The sequence below is a fragment of the Numenius arquata genome, chromosome 11 (assembly GCF_964106895.1).
Source record: "Numenius arquata chromosome 11, bNumArq3.hap1.1, whole genome shotgun sequence".
NCBI classification, from domain to species: Eukaryota; Metazoa; Chordata; class Aves; order Charadriiformes; family Scolopacidae; genus Numenius; species Numenius arquata.
This window is the reverse complement of record NC_133586.1, coordinates 29,427,531-29,449,220: the sequence shown is the minus strand read 5'-3', so window position 1 is coordinate 29,449,220 and position 21,690 is coordinate 29,427,531. Positions and strand designations below refer to the sequence as shown.

Sequence of the window (21,690 nt, the reverse complement as noted above, 5' to 3'; positions counted from 1 at the left end):
TCTGAAATGGCTTTTTGGTAAGGTCAGTGTTGTGAGTTTAACTGTAAGGATGCCTGGTGTCTGATACGTAAATAAGAGGTGTGGGTTGTGAGAGGACGTACTGCTGCTCTTTGTGGTGGCAGCTGGTGTGATGAATTTTCCTGTGCATGATGGACATTTCTGGCAAGGCTTCTGTTGCATTAACAACTCATCGTCTTTTTTTAGAGAGAAAATGGCATTTTTCACACGGCCAAGGATAAACATTCCAACGCTCTCTGCGGATGATGTGTGATCACCATAAAGTATTTGCTTTCCGGACAATTCTACAAATGCAGTTTGGGTTTTGAAGTTATTTATGTGGTATTATGAAGGTACCAAGGCATTTGTATATTAGGGCTTTTGTCAGTATGTGGATGTTTTGAAGATTTTTAGGCTAAAGTTATATCATCACAGAAACCAGCATTAAAGTGACAAGATTGTATAGTTTGTATATTTAGGAATGTATTTTTGGGAAATAGAATTTTAAATAAGAACAAATGCAGCGTAAGGTGCTGTTATTCTTAAATAATGCTGTTTAGACTTTTTGTACAGCTCTACCTTTTAGAGGTTTTACTGCAATAAAATAAATTTGAAGGAACCTCACCCCTACCTTCTATGATGTTCTGTATCGGACTCTCCTCTGAGTGATGTATTTTGTACCCTGTGGGGAATGCAGGGAGCCAGTTTTGACTCCCAAGTGCTGTGAACGAATTCTCTGTGAGCTGTGAAGCGTTTGTGTTTCCTGCCAGGTCATAAAAGTGGGTGTGAAGTTCAGGATACTTGCACTTTTAACATTTGTACTGCAGCTCATGTCTGTAATGGGTCTGTTGAGGTAACGTGGGGAGCCCGTTGAAACCACTGCTGTGGGAGGAGGGCTGCAGGTTTTAAGTCCATTTTAGGTTTTTCCAATAAAGTGACCTTTCTGGACAAACCTGCCTTCTTGCTTTTTGTCTTGTGTGAATCTTCTCATCAGCTGGCACGTAAATTGTGGGTTTTTTCCTGTCGCTAGCTGGAATTATATAGCTTTTAACATGTCTTGCTCTGTGACCTCAGACCAGGCATTTTTGTGGGGCAGGTGGCAGGTATACTCTGGAGGAAAGTGGGTGCTCCTGGGATTTTCCCTTTTCTTCTAAATACAGGTTTTACTAAAAGTGCTGGAGATGTAACTCACCTGCTCCCTGCTTTGTTACAGAAAAATGTTATTTGCACATACTTGGGTAAGAGCCACTTGATGCCTTGCCAAACCCCAGCCCCAGGATCTTTGCCCCAGGCCTCTCCTTGCTGTGTCGGTGGCTCTGGAGGGGAAGTTCCCCACCACCATCCCCTGAGGGCTTGGAAATGGCCGTGTCCCGTGTCCAGTCAGATGCTGGAATTGATGGGATTTATTGTTTTTCCTCCCTGCCTTTTCCTGGGAGCTCAGGGCGTCGGTTACTCTGCTTAGGCCCTCTGTTGGCTTGCAGGAGCCCTGGTCGGCTCCCCGGGAGACGGTTACACCCCAGATGCCCCCTGGGGCCTGGAAGTCTCTCATAAATACTTCACCTTTGGAGCATTGGCTGGTGACACACACAACTGGGGTTGGGTTTGGGTGAGCCTTTCCCTTCCCAACACCTGAAGCTGCAAAACGGCTTCTTAGACGTTACAAACCCAGCCGGGGGAGCCGGGGCACAGTGACGCCCCCCAACCCCTAACGGCGGGGTTCAGTCACAGGGAGGGGCCCGGGTCCTCCACGCCGCTGGGGGGCGCTGCCGCCACCCGCAAGCCTCCCCTGGCCCCTTGCGCGCGCCACTTCCGCTGGCGCCACTTCCGCTTCCGGCCGCTCGAGGATGGAGGCGCGCGTGGCGCAGTCGGCGGCTCGGCTGGCGCGGCAGGTGCGGGGCGGGACGGGCCGGGGCGCCCCCCGCGGGACCGGCTGCCGACGGGGACGGCGCTGAGGGGTCCCGGGGCTCGGCGGGGGAGCGGGTCCGGGGGCAGGCCACCTGGCGCGGGTAGCGGGGCTGGGGGCAGGCCGCCCGGAGGGGGAGTGGGGAAGGGGAAGGGGAAGGGGAAGGGGACGGGCCTCCTGGCGTGGCTGGTAGAGAAGCGGGGCCGCGGGCAGGCCGCCCGGCGGGGGAGCGGGGCCGGGGACAAGCCGCCCGTCTCTGCCTGGAAGCTCTGCGGCAGCTGGAGCAGCAGGCGGGTCTCCGGGCAGAGCGTGGCCCCGGAGGGCGCTCAGGGAGGCGGGGGGCTGGTCTGGGCCCGAGATGCATAAAGCGGGCAGGGGCTGAGGCACCTTCCGCAGCCTCTTCTGTTCCTCTGGAGACAAAAAGCAAAGCAAAAGCACCCTCGTTCCTCAGCCCGTGTCGCGAGTCAGGGGCGCGGTTCACTTTTCAGCGAGGGTGAGGGTTGAAAATGAAGTTTTACAAAGAACTTCCCCGAAAAAGGCCTCAGGAAGCTGCCAAGCACGGGTTTACGCGTTGCCGCCCTGGTTCTCTGTGCTGTCCCCTTGGCCGGGTCCTCGCCGTGCGAGGGTCGACTCGCGGCCGGGCGGGGCGGTGGGAGGAGGCTGCCCGGCCCTCGGGAGTGGCAGCTCCGGCTGCGGGGAGCCCAGGGAAGCGCTTTCGGAGGAGCTGTTGGAGGGCAGGTGTGCTAATGGCAGGCCTGTCCGTGTCCAGCAGGCTTGTCTGTGTCCAGCAGGCTTATTGCAGCCATAAAGGGCATTGGGTTGGGAAAAAAGATCGTGACAACCCTTTTCAGTGACTACAATAAAAAAAATAAATCAGACTGCCGGATCTGGCCTAGTCAATGACTGACACTGACAGTAAAGTACAGAGGCAGCTTCAGGAAATTTTTTAATTCAACAGGTTAATATCTCATATTGCCCCGAAAGCACATAACTGAGATTCTGGCTTGTGTTTTTTTCCCAACTATACACAGGTGTTTTTAAGCAGCTATTTGGTATGTCTTCTACTCACAATTCAAGCAAACAATAAATACTGTCATAAAATACTGAGATAATAAATCTGGCCGTTGAATCTCTGTAACTCCCTTTGGCCTTTGTTTTTGCGTTTCTCCTTTGTAGCTGCTAGGAGAGGATGGGCATCGCGGGTATTCTGGCAAGGTGTTCTCCCTTTGCCACCACTGTTGTCTGGTTTTTTAGTCCATAAACAAACTCCAGTCACTCTGAAGCAAAGTAAGACGGACAGTGTTCAGCTCTTTAACTCCAGGCACCATGAAGGAGGCCGTGTGGAATTACTGAGCCTGAATCTACCCTGTCACCTTGCTCCCAGCCACGTACTCCCTGGTGCCAGCTCCAGCAAACCCTGGAGCCCATTGTGAGCCGGCTGGCAGGAATCATTAGATCTTCGGGAAAATAACCCAACAAAAGGCAAAGAGCGTGTGCTGAATTATTGTTCTGAGCCAGCTCAGTAAAGGCTTGGCAGAGTAGGAGCAGACATAAAAGCATGCAGGAGGCAAGAAGGAGGGGAAGGAAGAGAGCTGCTGTGACCCCCTTTGCTATGCCTTCCCAGGCCATTTTATCTGTTTTGTTTTTTAAATGTGATGGAGAAAAGCTCTATTACTCTAAAGCCCAGAAATGGAAGCTTATGTAAGTTACATGTTAATTTAGTGGGATCTTTGGAAGATATGCTAAGGGAAAATGTAAGGATGATTTTGGTCTTATTGAAAAAGCTATAGTTTTTTTGTATTCACAGGTGAGGGGAAGATTTCTAGTTCTCAGCTGACCAAAGAGCCCTTGGAGATGTCAGCATGGCCTCATGTAGTTCCTGCAGCTTCTCGTGAGGTGGTCATCAGGTATGACCCTTTACTGACAAGTTGTGATATGCCCAGGGCTGTGCAGGTATAATAATCCAGGGGGTGAAACTTTATGTCCTGAACAGCAGCTTCTTCCTTCCTTTTCTCAGTTACACATCTTGTAGATCAGAGGTTTGTTGGCGTTGTCTCCCTTCCTCACTTGGGTGCTGCTGTGAGAGGAGTTACAAGGGGTATTTGTAGCTTAACACAGTTGTCTGTTTTTCAGTAAGAATGTAGACTTTATATCCCTTTAATTAGATCTTGCGTTCATAGGTGATTTGCTAGAGAATTAGGTTTATCACAGATTGCTGTGATAAGGGGCATCTATAACACATGAAAGTCTAAAGACCTTTTTCCAAGTGAGCTCAGCAACATGGTTATGGGTGTGGGGGTCATAGAATATCTCAAGTTGGAAGTGGCCTGTAAGGATCGAGTCCCAAGTCCCTGCTCTTCGCGGGACTACTTAAAACTAAACCATATGACTAAGAGCATCACGCAAACGCTCCCTGAACTCTGTCAGGCTCAGTGCCATGGCTGCTTCCCTGGGGAGCCTGTTCCAGTGACCTGCCACCCTCTCAGTGAAGAGCCTTTTCCTAATGTCCAATCTGAGCTTCCCCTCATGCAGCTTCTTTCTGTTTCTTCGTGTTCTGTCACAGGTCACGAGAGAGAGGAGGGTGGTGTGTGGGGTTTCCCTCCTGACTGGCCCAGGAACCAGGGTGCCCTCGTTGCCAGTTTTGGGCTGTTAGGCTGTACTCAGCGTGCCACTGGCCCAGCCCAGCTGTTGTGATCTTAACCCCAGAGAACTTGGTGTAATCATTGCTGAGGTCAGGCTTTTCTGCTGGGTAGTTCTGAATTGAAATCTCATTTAATCTGTATTAGCTGTTGATGAGCACAAAAAGGGAGACTGAAATGGGAGCAGCAATATTGGGATAGGCAGCTAGACCACCGTGGTGAAACGTTTTGCTTTCGGTTCATGTTCAAGTAACATAAAGACTGCTACTGATGCTTTCTGCAGAAGAGGAGCTCTAAACACGATAGGAAAATGTGCCAGTCTGGGCTGATATGTTGGGTTTGGTCAAATCTGGCATGGGGCCAGCCTGAATGCCTCCTATCTCCAGGTGTCTGTGTGGTGAGTTTACTGTTTTGGTGCAGTCATGGGAAAGAAGTAGATGAGACTTGCTGAACTGTGGCATTGTTTTAGAGTTTTTTTTGCCTCCTGGCCCAGTCTTGAGTGATTAGGATACTAGTTGTCACCCTGTATTTGTGTGGGAAAAGCTGTTTGGGCCAGATGTCTGCCCCAGGGGTTGTGATTTCCTCAGAGCCCTTGTTCTGGGTTCTGGTCACGCATGTGGATAAACCTCTTTCCTCCTCCTCTCTTATACTCTAGTAATATGGAAAGAAGCTCCAGTAAGATACTGGTCATCTCGCCTCCTGCGAGTCTTCACCTAGGTGGCCAGAAGCATTTGTGATTCTGGAGGAAAATCCAAATCGAATTTCTGTTTTGGAAAGTTTGCTAATGGTACTGAAATATCTCGGTGGCTATAGCTTAGGGGGAATCTTTTAATGCAGGAGGAATAAGAAGTGTGAGCTGCTTCTTAGCTTTGATAAGTAGTGATTTTAATTTCAAAAGCAGAAGGCAAGTTTCTGGATCTGGACAATGTTTGTCCTCAGTGCAAAACTTCCCTAAGGGTCTGCCTTGCTCACCTGTCCCAAAGCTGGTGACTTTGCAGGAGAGAAGGGAATATGGGGTGGACACAGAATTTACAGAAAATGTGATACTAAGAGTAGAACATATCTTTGTGCTTTTATTAAAGCACATTCTAGGGTTGGGGGGGATGAGTTACGCATGTCACTGCTCCCATGTTCCTTCACGTCAGTTTGTAGCAATAATGCTTACTTAAACTTACAGTGAAACAACTGTGAAGTAATGCAATAAAATCTCTCTTGCGCTGTTTTAAACAGTGTAGTCTGAACTTTTTTCGGATAGGTCTGTAAGTTATGTGAAATGCTACCAGGTCAGGCCAATAAGAAAAGTCAAAAATAATAAAAAAAAAAAAAAATCTGTTGGTTATATGGGGGAAGGTGTGTGCGTGAGAGAAAAAGTCTGATTTTTTCGGGGGGCCTGCCTTGGTTTAAAAAAGGAAGTAATAGGCTACAAAAGGAAATGCTGTGGTGGACTATTTGAAGTGAGTTATTTTTGAGATACAGCTGTGCTGTTCAGTGATTTTAGTTGGCTAAACGCCAAACCAGAGGTTTTGATAAAGGTGGGTTTTTTTCCTCAAAGTCCTGTTCCTTCACAGCTGAACCTGCAGGAAGCACCGTATTCTCCTGTAGCAGAGCAGACATCGAGGCTGTAACATGTGCTGGAAGCTAAAGCGCAAATGAAGAATGACCTCAAAAGTTCTCATTTTGACTTTGCTCCACAAACAGCCCAATCTTAAAATTGTTTTAGCTCAGCTTAGGTTTTTTGAGCATCTGCAGTTAATTATAGTGGCATTTGTGGGAGCTGTTGTTCAGGTGGACGTATAAGACCAGGAGATTTGATGGCCCAATTTTTTCCTTAATTAGGTATTCTGATTGTTTCAAGAGCAACAAAGTAAATGAGCCCTTTTTGATAGATTTGATGGCCTGTTTGACAACATTAATAGCCTGAGCTGCCTCCTGCTGTGGGAGTTCTGGTAGGGCAGAGCCTGAATGAGTCAGGTGAGGGGCTGGCGAGCCAGCGTGAGGAGAGCTCACAGCCTAGCTGCCTCTCCCTCCATCGCAGCATTGAGTCACTTACATTTCCAATAGCCTCCAGACTTCTGTTTCTGAGCCAGGTTTGTGTCTGATGGGCACAGAGCCTGTTGTGGGGGAGGACAAGAGATGGACAAGAGAGATAAAGTTTCAGATACTTGGTTTCTTTAGGCAATGGGGTGAGGAGAATTACTGGTCCTTGCAGCAGCTTCCAACCATTGGGCTCAGGCTGCCTGTTGTAGCATTTGCCTGTGTCCCGCGCGGTGAAGTCTGGAGGGGGATGGGGAAGTTTGTTTCTTTGGAGCGTAGAGGTCCACCTCAAATTCCTGATTGCTCCTGAATGCCTTATGTCACGCGGTGGAGGTAGGGAAGGGAAGGTTGTGTGGGGAGGTGGAAGCGCGTGCGCACTGCAGCAATGGACCTGTGAATTCCCCGGTGAAGCAGCACACTGCGCTTCTTGGCATTCCCATCTCCAGTTGGCGTTTGAGCCTGCTGGGCTTGTGTGAGTGACTGTGGTTTCTTCCTCTGGAAAAGAAACCGTGGCCTGTGTGACGGTGAAACTGGCTGAAGGAGGCTTTAGGGAATTTTGAGTCAAACCATTTGACGTATTTATTAGATAAAAAAAACTGGAGAAAGTGCTTATTTTTGGAATATGTTTTATTGACATGGCCTGTTGTCTTTCTTGCACTCTTGTCTTGATGTTAGTGAGATTGTTATCTCACTGACTTTTTTTAAGACTTTCAGATTCCCCATTTTTGACACAAATAGAAAGCACCTTTAAACATTAATTGTTTAATGCCATTACTGAACTTAGATGTCATTGGTGTTACCTTTATGAGGCAAAACTAGAATCTTATCTGAGATCTTGTAGCTCCTCACCTTCTGTCCCCCCACTGAAAATTACTGTGTGATAATTTAATTCGCTTTTCAGGAAAACGAGATCAAGTTGTTAACTGCAGAAATTGAGCGTCTGAAGAACTTTGGATGCTTGGGAGTCTCCCCAAGTTTGGAAGGGTTGCGAGACGAAAACGCAAAACTTAAGTATCGGTTAAATTTCCTTCAGAAGGTAAGAGACTATAGAATTAATGCTGTAGCGTGTGTTTTTGTTCTTATTAAGACAATCTAAATAAATGATGTCAGTTTGTTACAGCTAGTCATGTGTGACAGCGTGGTCACTCTGCATTCTGATGCCTTAATTGTTGGTGGCACATCAGATATTTCTTGGTTCCTTAAACAGAAACCTACTTTATGGAAAATTTCAGTGGGTTAATAAGCCCACACCATCAAGTCTTGGCTAGTCATGTCACGGGCAGCCCAGCTGAGGTCTGTGCCAGGATCACTGACAGAGGTGTGAGGAGTAATACAGCCCTGCATTGATGGGAAGTGTTTGTGCTGGGAGCTTCCAAGGGAGAAGCAGCTCTTGAATCACATGATCTTTATGTTGTATATGTTGCTCCTGTGCCTGGAGGTGTCAGCCAAATCTGTCAGCCGTGCTCTGACAGGCAGCCAAGGAAAAAAGTGGGATGTAACGGCTCCTCAGATGCTGTGAATTTAGCCTTCTGGATTTTGTTTTTTTCAGAGCCTTCAAGAGGAAAGAAGTAAAACAGCAAAAAGCATGATTAATATCAACAGCTGTCTTCAGGAGATCTTTGGAGCTGCTATTCAGGCTGCCTACCCAGATTTGGAAAACCCTCCACTAGTAGTGACGCCAAGTCAGCAGCCCAAATTTGGGGATTACCAGTGTAACAGCGCCATGGGCATAACACAGGTAAACCTGAACAATCTTGCAAAGAGAAGAAAGAATGGGGATGTTGTCTGTTGGAAGCTAAGTGATAGCACAGTGAGAGTTACAATATTGGACCTGTTTCAGGCTTGTTGCAGGCCTCCAGGCTGAGAATTCAGTGAGTTATCTCATGGCATTTTAGGGGAAGCATTGGCCTTCACAGAGTAGACCTTTAAACCTCTATTTACATGACTTGGTATGAGAGAGTTACCTGTGTGTCACACAGAAAAACTGCTCAGTTTGTGGGATCTAAGTCAGGATTTAAGTGCTGCATCGATTTACTAATGATGTGCAATTAACTACCAATTAGTGAGCTATATGTTTGGAACTTATGTGAGCAAAACAATAAATCACAATTCTGGACAGTTACAAAATGTTGGTAAACACCTACTAATCTCTAAATGCTCTTCTCTAATGACAGGGAAGTATGATGTCCCCACCCAGAGTTATGTGCAGACCCTCCCTTCTCAGCGGGCCGGTGGGTTCCAACACACGCCCCATCTCCGAGAGCGGGGGTTCCGTCGTTGCTCACAGCTCCTGCTGCTGTGGGTGCTGCAGCTCCCTACCACCCGCTAACACACACGGCAGTGGGAAGGGCCCAGGGTTGCCCTGTGCGCTAACGTCCCTGCATGCTGCATCCTGAATTGCCCTCCACAAGCTCTGGTGCGGGCCACTCGTGGCATCTGATGGCACAAGGTCATTGTCAGGCCTGTGCAGAGGCTGTGGTGCACGTGGAACACCTCAGTGTCCAACCAGGTGTGGACTACTGCTCAGGCACCGTCCTTCGTTTCAAAAATCTCTCATTAATTCCCTGGTTACAGCTGAATTTGGCTGATTGTTGTATTGCTTTAAGCATTTTCAGTTTTGTGACAAATGCTCTTTCAGGCAGATTTGAGTGTGCTATTCTGCACACTTTTTGTGCTTATGTTTCTATCTAATTGGCTGTTGTTATCCAAGCATTTGCTGAGGGTTGGCTGTGTGGGCATCCCCACATCTATGGGTGGTGGAGCCTATGTTTTCTTTTAACTGAGCAAAAGGCAGGAAACATGTTTTTTCTTATGATGTTCTGATCGTAGAGGTTTTCAGGAAACTGTAAGAATGGTTCCACTTTACAGAACACCTGGTAAGTGTGTGCAAAGGAAGGAGGGGGGTTTTTAACCTGGCTGGTATCAACAGTTACTTTTGAAAATTATGGCATTGCTGCTTTCTGGAAGATACTCGACCAAAGAGGACACAAAGAGACACTTGAGGAGTTGCTCAGTGGGCTGGGACCGTGCTGGAAGTCAAACCAGGAGGTGGGGGAGGAAGAAGGTAGTGCATTCTAGCTGAGATGCTAAAGTGCCGAAACTTTCAGCGCATTGATGCCTTTGAGTTAAGAGAGAGACTCTTTGCAATTACAGACCTTTTATTTTGCAATCTCAAGAAAGCAAGTTTTTTTTTTAATGTTCTGTTGTCAGTTCACCTGTATTAACGTATTAGGCTGGTAATCTTGACATTGAACTCGCACCGACATACATGGGGTTCTGCTCTCCCAGGTTGTCATCTGCAGCCTCCCTGTTGTCCTGCCACAGTGCGTTTGACTCCCGGGCAGCACCGATACGTGCAAGCCGGCAGGCTCATGGTCTGAAGTGCCAAGGCGGAAACAGCCCTCACAAATACATGTCATCTTCCCGTGGTCTCATTAGCATATTGTGACTGGGCTCCAGCCAGAGGAGCACCCTGGGTGACTGCACCGACATGGGCTTTCTGAGCTTTGCTATTTTTTTTGACCGCTGCTTTACCCCAATTAAGTCGCGGTTGGGATTCTCGAGCAGCCCTGGCTCAGTGTCGACGTTGTTCACATAACTCAGTGTCTGAACCCAGGGTTGGGTTCCTAATCCTGGGCTTGGCTGTAGCGTTTGTTCCCTGGAAAGGCACACCGTGTAAGCTGGGCCTGAGCCTGGCAACACTCGCACGTGCAGCACGCTCAGCGAGTATCGGCACAGCAGAGCCGGGGGATGCAGTGCAGTCGTTTCCCTCTGAAAGCAGCAGGTTATGCACTTTCTGTTGGCCTAAGTTTTAGAGACTTGACTGGTGCAGGTCCCCCGTAGAGCCTTGTTCCTGCGGGAACTGTGCAGAGCTAGAACACCCATCACCCATCACTCCAACTGCCAGAGGAGCAGGAAGTGCCCTCTAATACGTGCCGGGCAGCAGCCGCTCCCTGCAATGCGCCCATGTGGAAACAGCCCTCACAAGTGCATATTGTTTTCCTGGGAGCTCGTTAGCGTATTAATGCCTGGGGTTTGAGCCAGGAGCTCTGCTTGCTCCTTAGAGTAATAGGAGTACGGTGACTGTTTCTGAAATGGTTCAGATAACATGCCTGTAATCTGCTATAGCATGCTTGTAATCTGGTTTTGCATTTATTTTTCCTGTAGTTTGCACTTTGAGTAGCATTAAAGGCTACAAAGGTTTTTTTTTTTCTTGCCCTTTCTAAACCCTTACCATCTTGCAAGGGTCCTGTTATGATCAACTGTGTGACAGGTTAAACAGGAAGCTGAAATACAAGTAGAAGTCACATTTTGCAGCAGACTGCAAGTTAGCAAATACAGGCAGTAGTGAGTGTAAATTCTGAACTGAGCACTCTTTGTGGCCTTGATGGGAGTGAGGCGATAGATTATTTTCAAACACATCAAACACATCATATTAAGAATGGAAAATCATGTGCTCAGAAACGAATAGTTGTGGTAATTTTGTACAGTGTAAATGTAGTGTTTTGCAAGGGATGGGTTGGGCTACCTCACAGAACCCTCCTGAAGGGTGTTTTTCTAAGATTTGCAAAAAGCTTTGTGAGAAGATGCTTTGGGAATGGACGGAGAACTTGTGGAGTTGGACTAGATGGTCTTTGAAGGTCCCTTCCAACCCAAACCATGGGGATTCTACCATGTGAACTTGCATCGTGTTACTGGAGTTCCCTACAGTGGGCCCTTTATGTCTGGAGGCAGAAGAAGAGCCACTTTACCAGCATTTTTTCTGATGCTCTTTGAAGAAAGTTGGGCAACTAGGATTATCTTTGGTTGCTTGGGTTGTTGCATTTTATTTGTTTGTTTGTGTTTACTTGGTCCTCTGGTTGTGTTTCAGATACTGCTTAAAACCAAGGAACAGAAGGTTAGCCCAAGGGAAATTGCTGAGAAAATAACAAAAAGTATTCCTGCCAACGAATGCATTGAGAAGGTTGAAATTGCTGGTCCTGGTAAGATAGTTTCATATTACACACTTCCTATGTTTTAAAGCTGATACAGTGATTTTATACTGGATGGTGTTATATACTGATTTTATACTGGAAGCTGAGTTGAGTTCAACTACTTTGTGATTTAAAACTGCAGTTATGGGGTGAATTAGCTTCTTCGGTCTTGGTGAGCTCTGTAGTGCTCAGACTTGTGCAGCAGCAGCAATCTACCTCTCTATTAGAATTGGTCAGTGCAGTCCTGAGCCCTTGAATTAGCAATTTTTCCACTGATCCTTAAGGCACCAGCTTTTCCCCTTTGAATATTGGTGATGGGTATCGGGCCACAATCATGAACTTACAGCAAAAACCGATACGCCCTTCTCACTGTTGCTTGCATGGTGAGGAGGCCTTGTCCTCTCAGCACTGAGATGCTGGAGAAGCATGGAGGTTATTAATCGCTGCATCTGTTTTGTCCCTGTCACCCAGGAAGAAATAAAACGGCTTATATTCCTTAGGGCTGCAGCAAAAAACATAAAAATCACACGGCACAGCCCTTTGGTGCTTGGGCAGAAGCTCGTTCTTTAGCTCTGTGTAGCTGAAGTAAAATGGTGTCATTCCACAAGCATGGATTACTCCAGGTGTAACTAAGTGGTTTAGGATATTAATTTTAAAAAAGGAGACAAAGCAGGGTTTGGTTTTGCATTCTGCAAACCCAGGCAAGATTATTTATTTTATTTAAAATGTTTTTATAAATTCACATTTGACAGCGTGCAAAAGAGAGTTATGTCAGTGGACGAGCTCACAGAATCTAACTCCTACAGTAAAGGCTGGAGAGGTGTGAAACAGGTGCTTGTAATCTGGGAACAGAAATTGTCTTCTAGTGACAGCTTTGTTGTCCTGTTGCTGAAAAACGTTTTTGTTTTATCAAGCTACTTTCATATGCTCTTGTCCTTGATGCAAGGAAACAGAAATCCAGGGGGGAAGAAAACAGAAAGCGGCTTGAGGCACTTTTGCAGCCCCAGCACTCATTGCTGGTTTTCTCCTCTAAAGGTTTTATCAATGTCCACTTGAGAAAGGATTTTGTATCGAAGCAGCTGAGCAGTTTATTGATAAATGGAGTTCAGCCACCAGCTGTGGGCAAAAGGAAAAAGGTACGGCAGTAGCGCCTCAGCATACTGCTCCCATATAGATGAAACACGATGGACTGCAGGTAGCTTTGAAATTCCCTCCTGAAGTGATTTGTTGAGTGTCCATGTCAGCTGGTTGTTACAATGGAGTAAATGGGATGGGACTGGGGGCCATGGAGTCGGCCACATGTATCTGGTGTGGTCTGTCCTGGGTGAGGGACAGGGCTTCTCAGGGATGGCGTGTTGTGCCAGGGTGGGTCTGGGGGTGATCCGTGACCCTCTGCTGGGTGGACGCAGCAGAGCCCCCAGCCTGCTCTGATGTCCCCAGCTGTGTGCTGGTGGCAGCAAAGAGAGCGTGAGGGTCAGCAGAGGCAAGCCTTGTTCCCCCCTGCCCCCCCATTTCCCCCTAACCCCCCAGCAAAACCCAGATTAAACACATGCAGTGTGGTAATGACTGCTGCCTTTTATTCATTTTTTTCCTTTGGCACTGTTTAAGGTGGTGGTGGATTTTTCATCCCCAAACATTGCAAAGGAGATGCATGTTGGCCACTTGCGGTCTACCATCATTGGAGAAAGCATGTGCCGACTGTTTGAATTTGCAGGTTATGATGTTTTGAGGTGAGAATCGACTTCTGGGTGGGGTGGGTTTGTTTGGCGTGCTTTGGTCTGTATTGTTGTGATTTTTTTTATAAGCACATAACAAATGATCCTTTATGTTTAGTAAGATACAGAGCTGAGTAAGTATAGCAGGATTAGGAATCAAGATGGGCAGCAGCTTTATTGCAGTGAAATTGGGGGGGGGGCTTGCCTGTTTTTGGTTTCTGATATTATGTGTGGTTCTTCTTTCAGAATATATATTTTTAAAATGTGTGTATTTTAAAGCATATGTTTGAGAATTCATTATTATTGTGCTCTACAATTGCTTCAAGGTTAAACCATTTAGGAGATTGGGGCACCCAGTTTGGAATGCTTATTGCTCATCTCCAGGACAAATTTCCGGATTACTTAACTGTTTCTCCTCCCATTGGGGATCTTCAAGCTTTTTACAAGGTATTTGTAGCAAATAAGTGTGATATTTTTGTCAACATCTGAAAAGCAGATTGAAGAGCTTTTCAAATGGCAGCATAGTCTTGGATAAACAAAAGAATTTAATCACTGTTAATAGATTATTGCAGTAGCCTGCCACTGGGTAATTAATATCAGTATCTGGTGTTGAGTTGTCTATATGGGGCATGATTAAAGGACTTTGTAAGTGTGCTGCCTCTCTGTCTTTTGGGTTGAGTGTGCTTGGAGAGCCTGTTATGAATGTTAGCTTGTTTCAGGGGAGAAAGAGGTGCTTTTTCATGTGGTGTGTTTTACCGTAGGAATCCAAGAGGAGGTTTGACACAGAGGAGGAATTTAAGAAACGTGCCTACCAATGTGTGGTGCTGCTGCAGAGCAAAAACCCAGACTTCATCAAAGCGTGGGAACTGATCTGTGACGTGTCGCGGAAAGGTGACTTTGCCAGATCCAGAAACGTGTCTCAGCAGTAGAACAGTGTGGCTTTCCTCACCTTTATGTCTGAGTCCATCCTCTAGTTTTCTGTTGAAAATCACTGCCGCACTGTATGAGAAGCTTAAAGAAAAAAGCTGACACAACCAAAGCACTGGGCTGCCTGTGGAGGCTTTCACCTAAATCTTTTGTCTCCCGAGTCCTAGTCTGATGGCTTCACCAAGAGGTGGAAAATGCCTTCAGGGACTTGCTGTGCCCATTGATAAACATGTGCCATTAATTCCCACTGTGTGCATTTAATGGAAGTATTTTGTTCTGTTTCCCTCCTCAAGAGTTCCAGAAAATCTACAACTGCTTGGACATCACACTCATAGAGAGAGGAGAATCATTCTACCACGAGATGATGAAAGACATTGTGAAAGAATTTGAAGATAAAGGTGAGGCTTTTGGTCTCAGAGTCGGAAATTCTGCAGCTGTCAGGATGAGCGAGGTAACCTCACTCCTCTTGAGCAAGACTTAGGACTTGTGTTTTTGAAGTTGCGTGTTCCCCACCCCTGCTCTTGATCTCAGCCACATTCCTTAAATGGATCTTTTGTGGTATTTCCTCCCAAAGAAGCATTAGCAGAATTGATTCTTGTATGTTTCATTCCAGAAAGCTTGAGTTCTTCTTGCTGACACCAAAAGCAGTTTGTCTCTGAGATTTGTAGGCAATAGCATGAGGTTCTCCTTAGTCAAGCAGTGATATATGACAGGCTTCCAGGTTTTAGTGTTGTGCCTGCACAGGGACAGGGAACTTTGGCTGAGAAATATCTGTGAAGACAGTGGCATTTTTGGATCATGTTGACTTTGAGACTGGCAAGAAGCCAAATACAAGCATGGCAAGTCTCTGGTTTTACGTGTTTCTTGTCTGGATTTGGCAGTTGTCAAATCTCACCATCGGAAGGGTTCAGACTAGCCTTTATCTCTGAAAGACTTTGTGCTAAGTCCTCACTGCATCTCTGTAGAGTTTCTGTTGCCTTTAATGCCATACTTTCTGATGCTGTTTTTGTGGCTGTAAAGGTGGATCTGGATGCCAGTGACAGGAGATCCAATTTTGTCTCTTTGGTAAGGCCAGATCTGTACAGATCCGCTTCCTTGTGCATAGTCTGGGTTCTAGAAGTGGAGTACAGAATGTGACTTGGTTGGCAAGGGAGTTCTCTTTTAGGTTTTTTCCTATTTTGAGCCACTAATTATTTGATAATATGAGTGCATGGCCTTTTCTTTCTGGTAGCATCAAGTTAGGCAAGTGTTTCTGTCTGTGCTGGCCCAGAGACCTCCCCATTCAGTACAGCACAGAATGTTTTCCATTGCTTTTCTAGGATTTGTCCAGGTCGATGATGGCCGGAAGATCGTGTTTGTCCCAGGTTTCCCTGTCCCATTGACGATCATGAAATCAGACGGCGGTTACACATATGACACATCTGACTTAGCTGCTCTTAAACACAGGCTGTGTGAAGAGAAGGCTGATATCCTTATTTATGTTGTCGATAGTGGCCAGGTGAGTACGCCAACTTCTGCTGGCGCTGCTGGTACAGATCATCAGTAAGTGTGTTAAATGACAGATACAACAGTAACACAGGCAGAAAGCCATAGGGGTTTTAGTGTGGTACATTTACTCCTGCCCTTATCAGAGTAATGGTGAATCTAGCTTGGTGTCTGGCGGTCTCCGTGAAGAGCACCTAGAACTGATTGATTAGGGAGAGACTCAGGGTACGACTGGAGGTGGGTGAACCCTAAATCTCAGTAGATCTGGAGTGAGATTTGTACTGCTTGTACTTGGGTCTCTCCTTACCGGAGGAAATGCAAGGTTGTCAGCTCTGAATGTGAGCAGTGATGGGAATTTGCTGGTTGCTACTTCAGTAAGCCAGGAAAACTCTTTGACACGTTGAACTTCACTTTCGGTGAAGCTAGAAACATTTTAAGTCTCATGCTGCTGTGAAAGCAGCATTGTGAAGGAGATAAAGCTGGAAAGAAAACTATACCTGGAGGAATGGGTTGAGAACCAGTTGTTGGTATTTGTTCCTTGCAGTCAGTCCATTTACAAACAGTGTTTGCAGCTGGACAGATGATCGGGTGGTATGATCCCAAAGTAACCAGAGTGGCCCATGCTGCATTCGGAGTGGTGCTGGGAGAAGACAAGTAAGTCTTTGGATAAGCAAGGAAATTTGCTCTTGTTTTTTGACGAGTATGTACGTGGCATGTCAAAAAAAGGCACCGCATCCATGCTGTTATTCGTAACTGTCTCACTTCCGTGTGTGTCATGGTCCTTGATCCACATAGTCACTGGTGCTGTGGTCAAGTTCCTTCTTGGGCCTGGCTTCTGCTGCCTGGCATTTGGGGAGGGGCATTTGGAATGGCTGGTGGAAGTTCAATGGAAGCTGATGGGAATACTGGGAAATGGCAACAGTAAAGGCCATGATTTTCATTATTGTCCACCTGCCTCATGGTGGATGAAATGAACGCTGGGAAAAGAATCTCTGTGTCCTGGTCTGTAAGCCATTCCTTGTGCTCCAGCATTGTTCTTGTGTCTCTGTGAAGGTGTTGGTTAAACCAGTGCGCTTTGCAGACTGGGTGGTTTTGCTGTAGCTTTGTTGTAAAAGCAAAGTTGGCTTACTGGGCTGGGCAGGGGTCTGGCACTGGTATTGTATCCTGCCTAATGTCTGGAACAGGGATGGTTCTGACTGTTGGAGTCTTCCTGGTCACCCCTCCCGGCCACCCCATGGGTATTCTCTGAGATTCCCATGTTTTGTGGGAGTGTTTTGGCTCTTATGCAGGTGGTCATTTTGGCTGTGTGTTTTCAGGAAGAAGTTCAAAACTCGTTCAGGGGATACAGTGCGTCTCATAGATCTGCTGGAAGAAGGGCTGAAACGAGCCATGGACAAGCTGAAAGACAAGGAACGGGACAAGGTAGTTGTGACAAATTGCTTATATCTTTCCTGAGAACTTCCCAGATTTGTTCACAGGCGTATGGTTTCCACATTCTGGATGTGAGCTGAGAATATGGTGCCAAACCATCCAGGAGATGCCATGAGTGAGTTGTGTACACACTGGGTGTGATTATTTGATAGCACTTTGGGCAAGGAAAAAAGGTCATCCTGAGTACACAGAAATGAGAAAATGTGAGCTTCGGGCAGCATGCTGGCCTCTGGCTGGTACTGCAGAGCTTTTTGAGGACAGGGAGGAGAACTGGGCCTGGCAGGGTAGCTGGCCTTACAGGTACTATCAGGTCTCACTGGTGTGGTGGCAGCAATGGTGATTTCCCCAGGATGCAGGAGGTGGTGGCAGAATATAAAGTTGCAGCCTTGGCCTTCTGTGTTAGAGGTGACTTCTGGTGATGGATGGCTGGGGGCTTGGCATCAGGCTTCACCCTTTCCCTTGGGTGCTGTGGCTGAGTTTGCTGCAAGATTTGGTAAGATTGCTTAATGAGATTTCTGTCTGTCTTGGATCCTGATGGCCTGGAGAGAACTGGACAGTGTGGGACATGGAATGGAACCAGAAGGACCAAATTCTGTCCAAGCACTGTGTGAGGCAGTGGAATTGGGAAGTGCAGCTCCTTGGTGTTGTGCAGCATGGGGTGAAAGTGAAAGGTCCCTTTTCAAAGAGGAACATGAGGAAGCACAGAAAAAAACACCTTGAAAATCTCCCAAGGGCTCATGTGAGTCAGACACAAAGTGCTTTGCTATGATGACAGGGCACTGTTCCACTAGAGAGAGGTTCTGTGAGCATTTGGACTGTCCAAATGCTTTGTAAGGGTAGGAGGGCCAAGTGTTCATGTTGTGTCTGCACAGTTTGTAAGAAGCAGGAGCAGAATATGAGCATCAAACCTGTATGGCATCATGGGGCACAGAAGTCCTGCAGGCTTTCAGGAGTAGATGGAGTCAGCCTTAGCCTGCGCAGGGCTGCAGTGCCATCTGATTGCAGAAGAAGTGAGGGTTGAATATGGAGTTATCTGGTGTCTCGAGGTGGAAAAGTGGGTGTGAGCCCCGTGGGTAAAATCCCCTCAGCAGCCTGGGCTTTCCTCTTGAGCCGTGCTGAGTGGCCAAGGCTGCGTGTTGCGGTCTGTGATGCCAACGTAGCGTTCTTCCTCATGACTGTCACCTGTTTTGAAATTGCAACAGGTCCTCACAGAAGAAGAGCTGAAAGCTGCCCAGACGTCAGTCGCTTTTGGCTGTATTAAATACGCAGATCTTTCCCACAACAGACTAAATGATTACGTATTCTCCTTTGACAAGATGCTGGATGACCGAGGAAACACAGCTGCATATTTGCTGTATGCTTTCACGCGGATCAGGTGAGTTGAGTGTGCCAGGAGTCGCTTGGAGTTACCCTCTGATGCTCTCTGCATCTTTATTGCAAAGGGAGGTTTGGGGGGAGGGGTGAGTGCTGTTTGGGGTAGTTGGTAAGAGAAACCAGCTACACTGGGCAAGATTTTGTCATTGGAAATGGTGTCCTTTGCTGTCTGAAAGAGGGCTCCTCTGTGCGACACGTTTCCTGGGCTTTTAGCTAGCAGGGAGGGAATTGTGGGAGTTTCTGGTAATTTCCTTAGAGGTTTTGGGTGGTTGGAGAGGGGTGAGCCTGTGTTCCAGCAGCTGCTCACCTCGGGTGCCACTGTACCCCGCATGGTTTTTCTGGCACCCTGAGGCCTGGTTTGCTTGGCAGCATCAGCCATCCTTGCCAACATGTGCCCACAGCGCATCCCTCCCTGCTTCCCTGCAGTGCCCTGTTGGATCCCTCCAAGGGCAGCGCCTCCCCGTGCATCCCCAGGGCTGATTGCTCTCCTGGCAACCCAAGACTGGACAAGTGGCCCAGGTGGCCACAGGACAGGTTCAGCAGTGGGACCCTCACAAGCAGACTGTGTTTTGGACTATTTCAGGGCCATTGCTCGCCTGGCCAATATTGATGAGCAGATGCTGCGGAAGGCAGCCAGGGAGGAGGTGGTCATCCTTGACCATGAGAAGGAGTGGAAACTGGGCAAGTGCATCCTGAGGTTCCCTGAGATCCTGCAGAAGATCCTGGAGGACTTGTTATTGCACACGCTCTGTGACTACCTCTATGAGCTGGCCACAACCTTCACTGAGTTCTACGACAACTGCTACTGTGTTGAGAAAGATAGGCAGAGTGGTGAGTGCTGGCCTAGGGAGGCTGTGTGTGTCTGTGTCACATACCATGGTACAGGCAATCTGCGGGGTGTTTCCCTCTGCTGGGAAGGCCGTTGTCACGCTACTTGCTGCTGCAGAACAAGTGTGGTCCATGTGGGAGGACTGAAGGTGGCTGGCACAGCCTGTGTCATCATCTGCCTGTGAAGCAGGAGGGTTCAGTAGAGAGTTGCAAGCAACCAGGCAGCTGGAAACGGGAGGGCTGGTCACTCTGCCTGGCCTGGGGAGAATGGGAGGTGGTCATTGTGCCCAGCACCAGGGTTGTGGGCGGATGGGGTTCCTTGGGAACCGGAAGGCGGCAATAATTGTTCTGAGCAGCTGCTCCAGCTTCTCCGTTGGTGTTTTGCAGGCCAGATCGTGAAGGTGAACATGTGGAGGCTGCTGCTGTGCGAAGCCACTGCCACTGTCATGGCGAAAGGATTCGACATCCTGGGGATTAAGCCGGTGCAGAGGATGTAGCTGTGCCCTGCGGGGTGACAATAAAGGGACTAAGCAACTAGAGGTGTCTGTGTCTATTGGGGTAGAGTTGTGGTAAGGGAAGGTGCTGCAGGGGAGGAGCATCCCCTCTAGGAGAGAAAGGAAGGGAGGGAGGGAACAGGAGCATGGGTTCAGAAGCTGCAGGTACAAAGACAAGAGGGGTCATGGGCATAGCTCAGAGCAATTCTATGTGCAGGCACCAAATCCCACAGGTTCAGGTCCTTCAGTCTGAAGAGTTTAAGGGCTGAGAACCCAGAACACCCAAGAGCACCTCCAGGAAGCCCTCCAGCCACATTACAGTCACCCACACTCCCAGAGCCAACCTTACCCTGATAACTCCCACTATCTTCTTTACCTTATTTGCCAGGTGTGAGCAGATCACCCAGCTTCTGATGTCATCTCTGGCATCTCTCAGCAGAGCAGAGAGCTCTCAAAGGAGCCGAACAGTCTCATCCCAACCCAGCAGTGCGAGGCACTGGTGCTCAGGAAGCTTGTCTCGGGGAAGTCAGCGAGTGGATCAAGGCAGCAGTCGGGTACTTGCAAAAGAGATCAAACATCACACTCAAGGACCGAACATTAATGTAACACACAGGACAACAGAGTACAGGCTGTGGGCGTGTGCCACCTACAAGCAAACACACACAAAACACACACACCTGCATCACTGCCCTGTGCGGGGGGCCTGTATTAGCCCTCAAAATGGGTTGGCTTCCTGAGCACCTCTGGGAGGACAGCAATGTTAGCCTGCACGCTGCCAGCAGCGTGGGAGCAGCACCATCAGCTGCCAGCAGCGCTGGTGCAGGCAGGCAACGGTTGTACCTGGAGGAGTTGATCAATTAACTACATTCCCTCAGAGGACGACACAGGGGAAATGCCTTTCCTTGCACCAGCAATGTTTTGAATCCCTACAGACCTGGCAAGCCTCGGCTGGGTGCGTATCAATCTGGAATAATCACAAGGCCAGCTGCAAGGCAGTGGGCTGTGGCTCTTGCCTTTGCTTTGGGATTTGTTGGAAGCTCTGCTGTGCGAGGTGAAGCAGCACAGAAATGTGGCTTTAAACCATTAGAGAGCAGGTGTTGCATTTGATTTAGGTGTTCACTGACATAAGTGTGTGTGTATCTCCATATACATACAGATCTGTATGTAGATACAAAAGATACACATTTCTATTTATCTGATATCCCAGGTTCTTTCCCGTATGGGCAGTCAGTGGGGAGGGCTTGGCTGTAACAGCTAGACAGTGCCTAGCACCTGCTGGGCACGGGTCTGGCACTTTAACTAGCCACATCGGTGCAAACATGCACTCCTGATGGCTGGCTGAGCAATGCCCACAGACAAAACCAACACTGGCAGCAGCATGACAGCCATGTGTGCTGGGGGCTTCACCAACTGCCCAAACCACATACTGTACTACCTGACCATCTCTTCTGCATGCACCGGCGCTGTGGCCATGCCCTCCCTACTCCCAAGGCTGGGCTGGGTGCAGCCAGGAGGCCAGGCCCCTCTGGGCACCCACGATGGAGTCAGGGATCAGCGGGGCCGGGGCGCTGGGCACAGTACCGTGAGTGCAGGTTGTAGCCAGCAGGTCAAGGGAGGTGATTCTGCCCCTGTGCTCTGGTGAGAGCCCCACCTGGAGTACTGCACCCAGCTCCGGAGTCCTCAGTACAGAAAGGACGTGGACGTGTTGGAACAGGTCCGGAGGAGGGCCATGAAGATGCTCAGAGGGCTGGAGCCCCTCTGCTGTGAGAACAGGCTGAGAGAGTTGGGGTTGTTCAGCCTGGAGAAGAGAAGACTCCAGGGAGACCTCAGAGACCCTTCCAGTACCTAAAGGGGCTCCAGGAAAGCTGGGGAGGGACTCTTCATCAGGGA

General features: G+C 48.2%; 2 protein-coding genes across 3 annotated transcripts in view; both read left to right on the top strand.

Moving 5' to 3' along the window:
* The window catches only part of WWC1 (WW and C2 domain containing 1), a 70,176-nt gene extending 69,230 nt beyond the window's left edge, over positions 1–946 (top strand). Inside the window, exon 23 of the mRNA XM_074155735.1 lies at positions 205–946. Coding sequence (XP_074011836.1) covers positions 205–271 — 67 coding nt within the window. The 3' untranslated portion in view covers positions 272–946. The remainder of the gene's footprint in view (positions 1–204) is intronic.
* Positions 947–1,833: 887 nt separating this feature from the next.
* Positions 1,834–19,842, top strand: RARS1 (arginyl-tRNA synthetase 1). Of its 2 annotated transcripts, XM_074155443.1 has the most exons (16): positions 1,834–1,886; positions 3,708–3,807; positions 7,475–7,609; positions 8,123–8,311; positions 11,444–11,555; positions 12,582–12,682; positions 13,155–13,276; positions 13,588–13,708; positions 14,023–14,152; positions 14,482–14,586; positions 15,508–15,686; positions 16,218–16,327; positions 16,990–17,095; positions 18,307–18,479; positions 19,062–19,309; positions 19,694–19,842. In XM_074155443.1, the coding sequence occupies exons 4-16, from the start codon at positions 8,159–8,161 to the stop codon at positions 19,801–19,803; spliced, it is 1,770 nt and encodes a 589-aa protein (XP_074011544.1). In that variant the 5' UTR covers positions 1,834–1,886; positions 3,708–3,807; positions 7,475–7,609; positions 8,123–8,158; the 3' UTR covers positions 19,804–19,842. The 2 variants fall into 2 exon arrangements, with proteins under 2 accessions (XP_074011544.1, XP_074011543.1); XM_074155442.1 differs by lacking the exon at positions 3,708–3,807 and having other exon boundaries at positions 1,840–1,886.
* The last annotated feature ends 1,848 nt before the right edge of the window (positions 19,843–21,690 follow it).

Excerpts from the sequence above, each read along its gene's own strand:
- RARS1 (XM_074155442.1), top strand. The coding sequence starts at position 1,842 with ATGGAGGCGCGCGTGGCGCAGTCGGCGGCTCGGCTGGCGCGGCAG. Across the intron at positions 7,610-8,122 it reads GGTTAAATTTCCTTCAGAAG|AGCCTTCAAGAGGAAAGAAG; the intron begins GTAAGAGACTAT and ends TGTTTTTTTCAG. Across the intron at positions 16,328-16,989 it reads GTGGTGCTGGGAGAAGACAA|GAAGAAGTTCAAAACTCGTT; the intron begins GTAAGTCTTTGG and ends GTGTGTTTTCAG.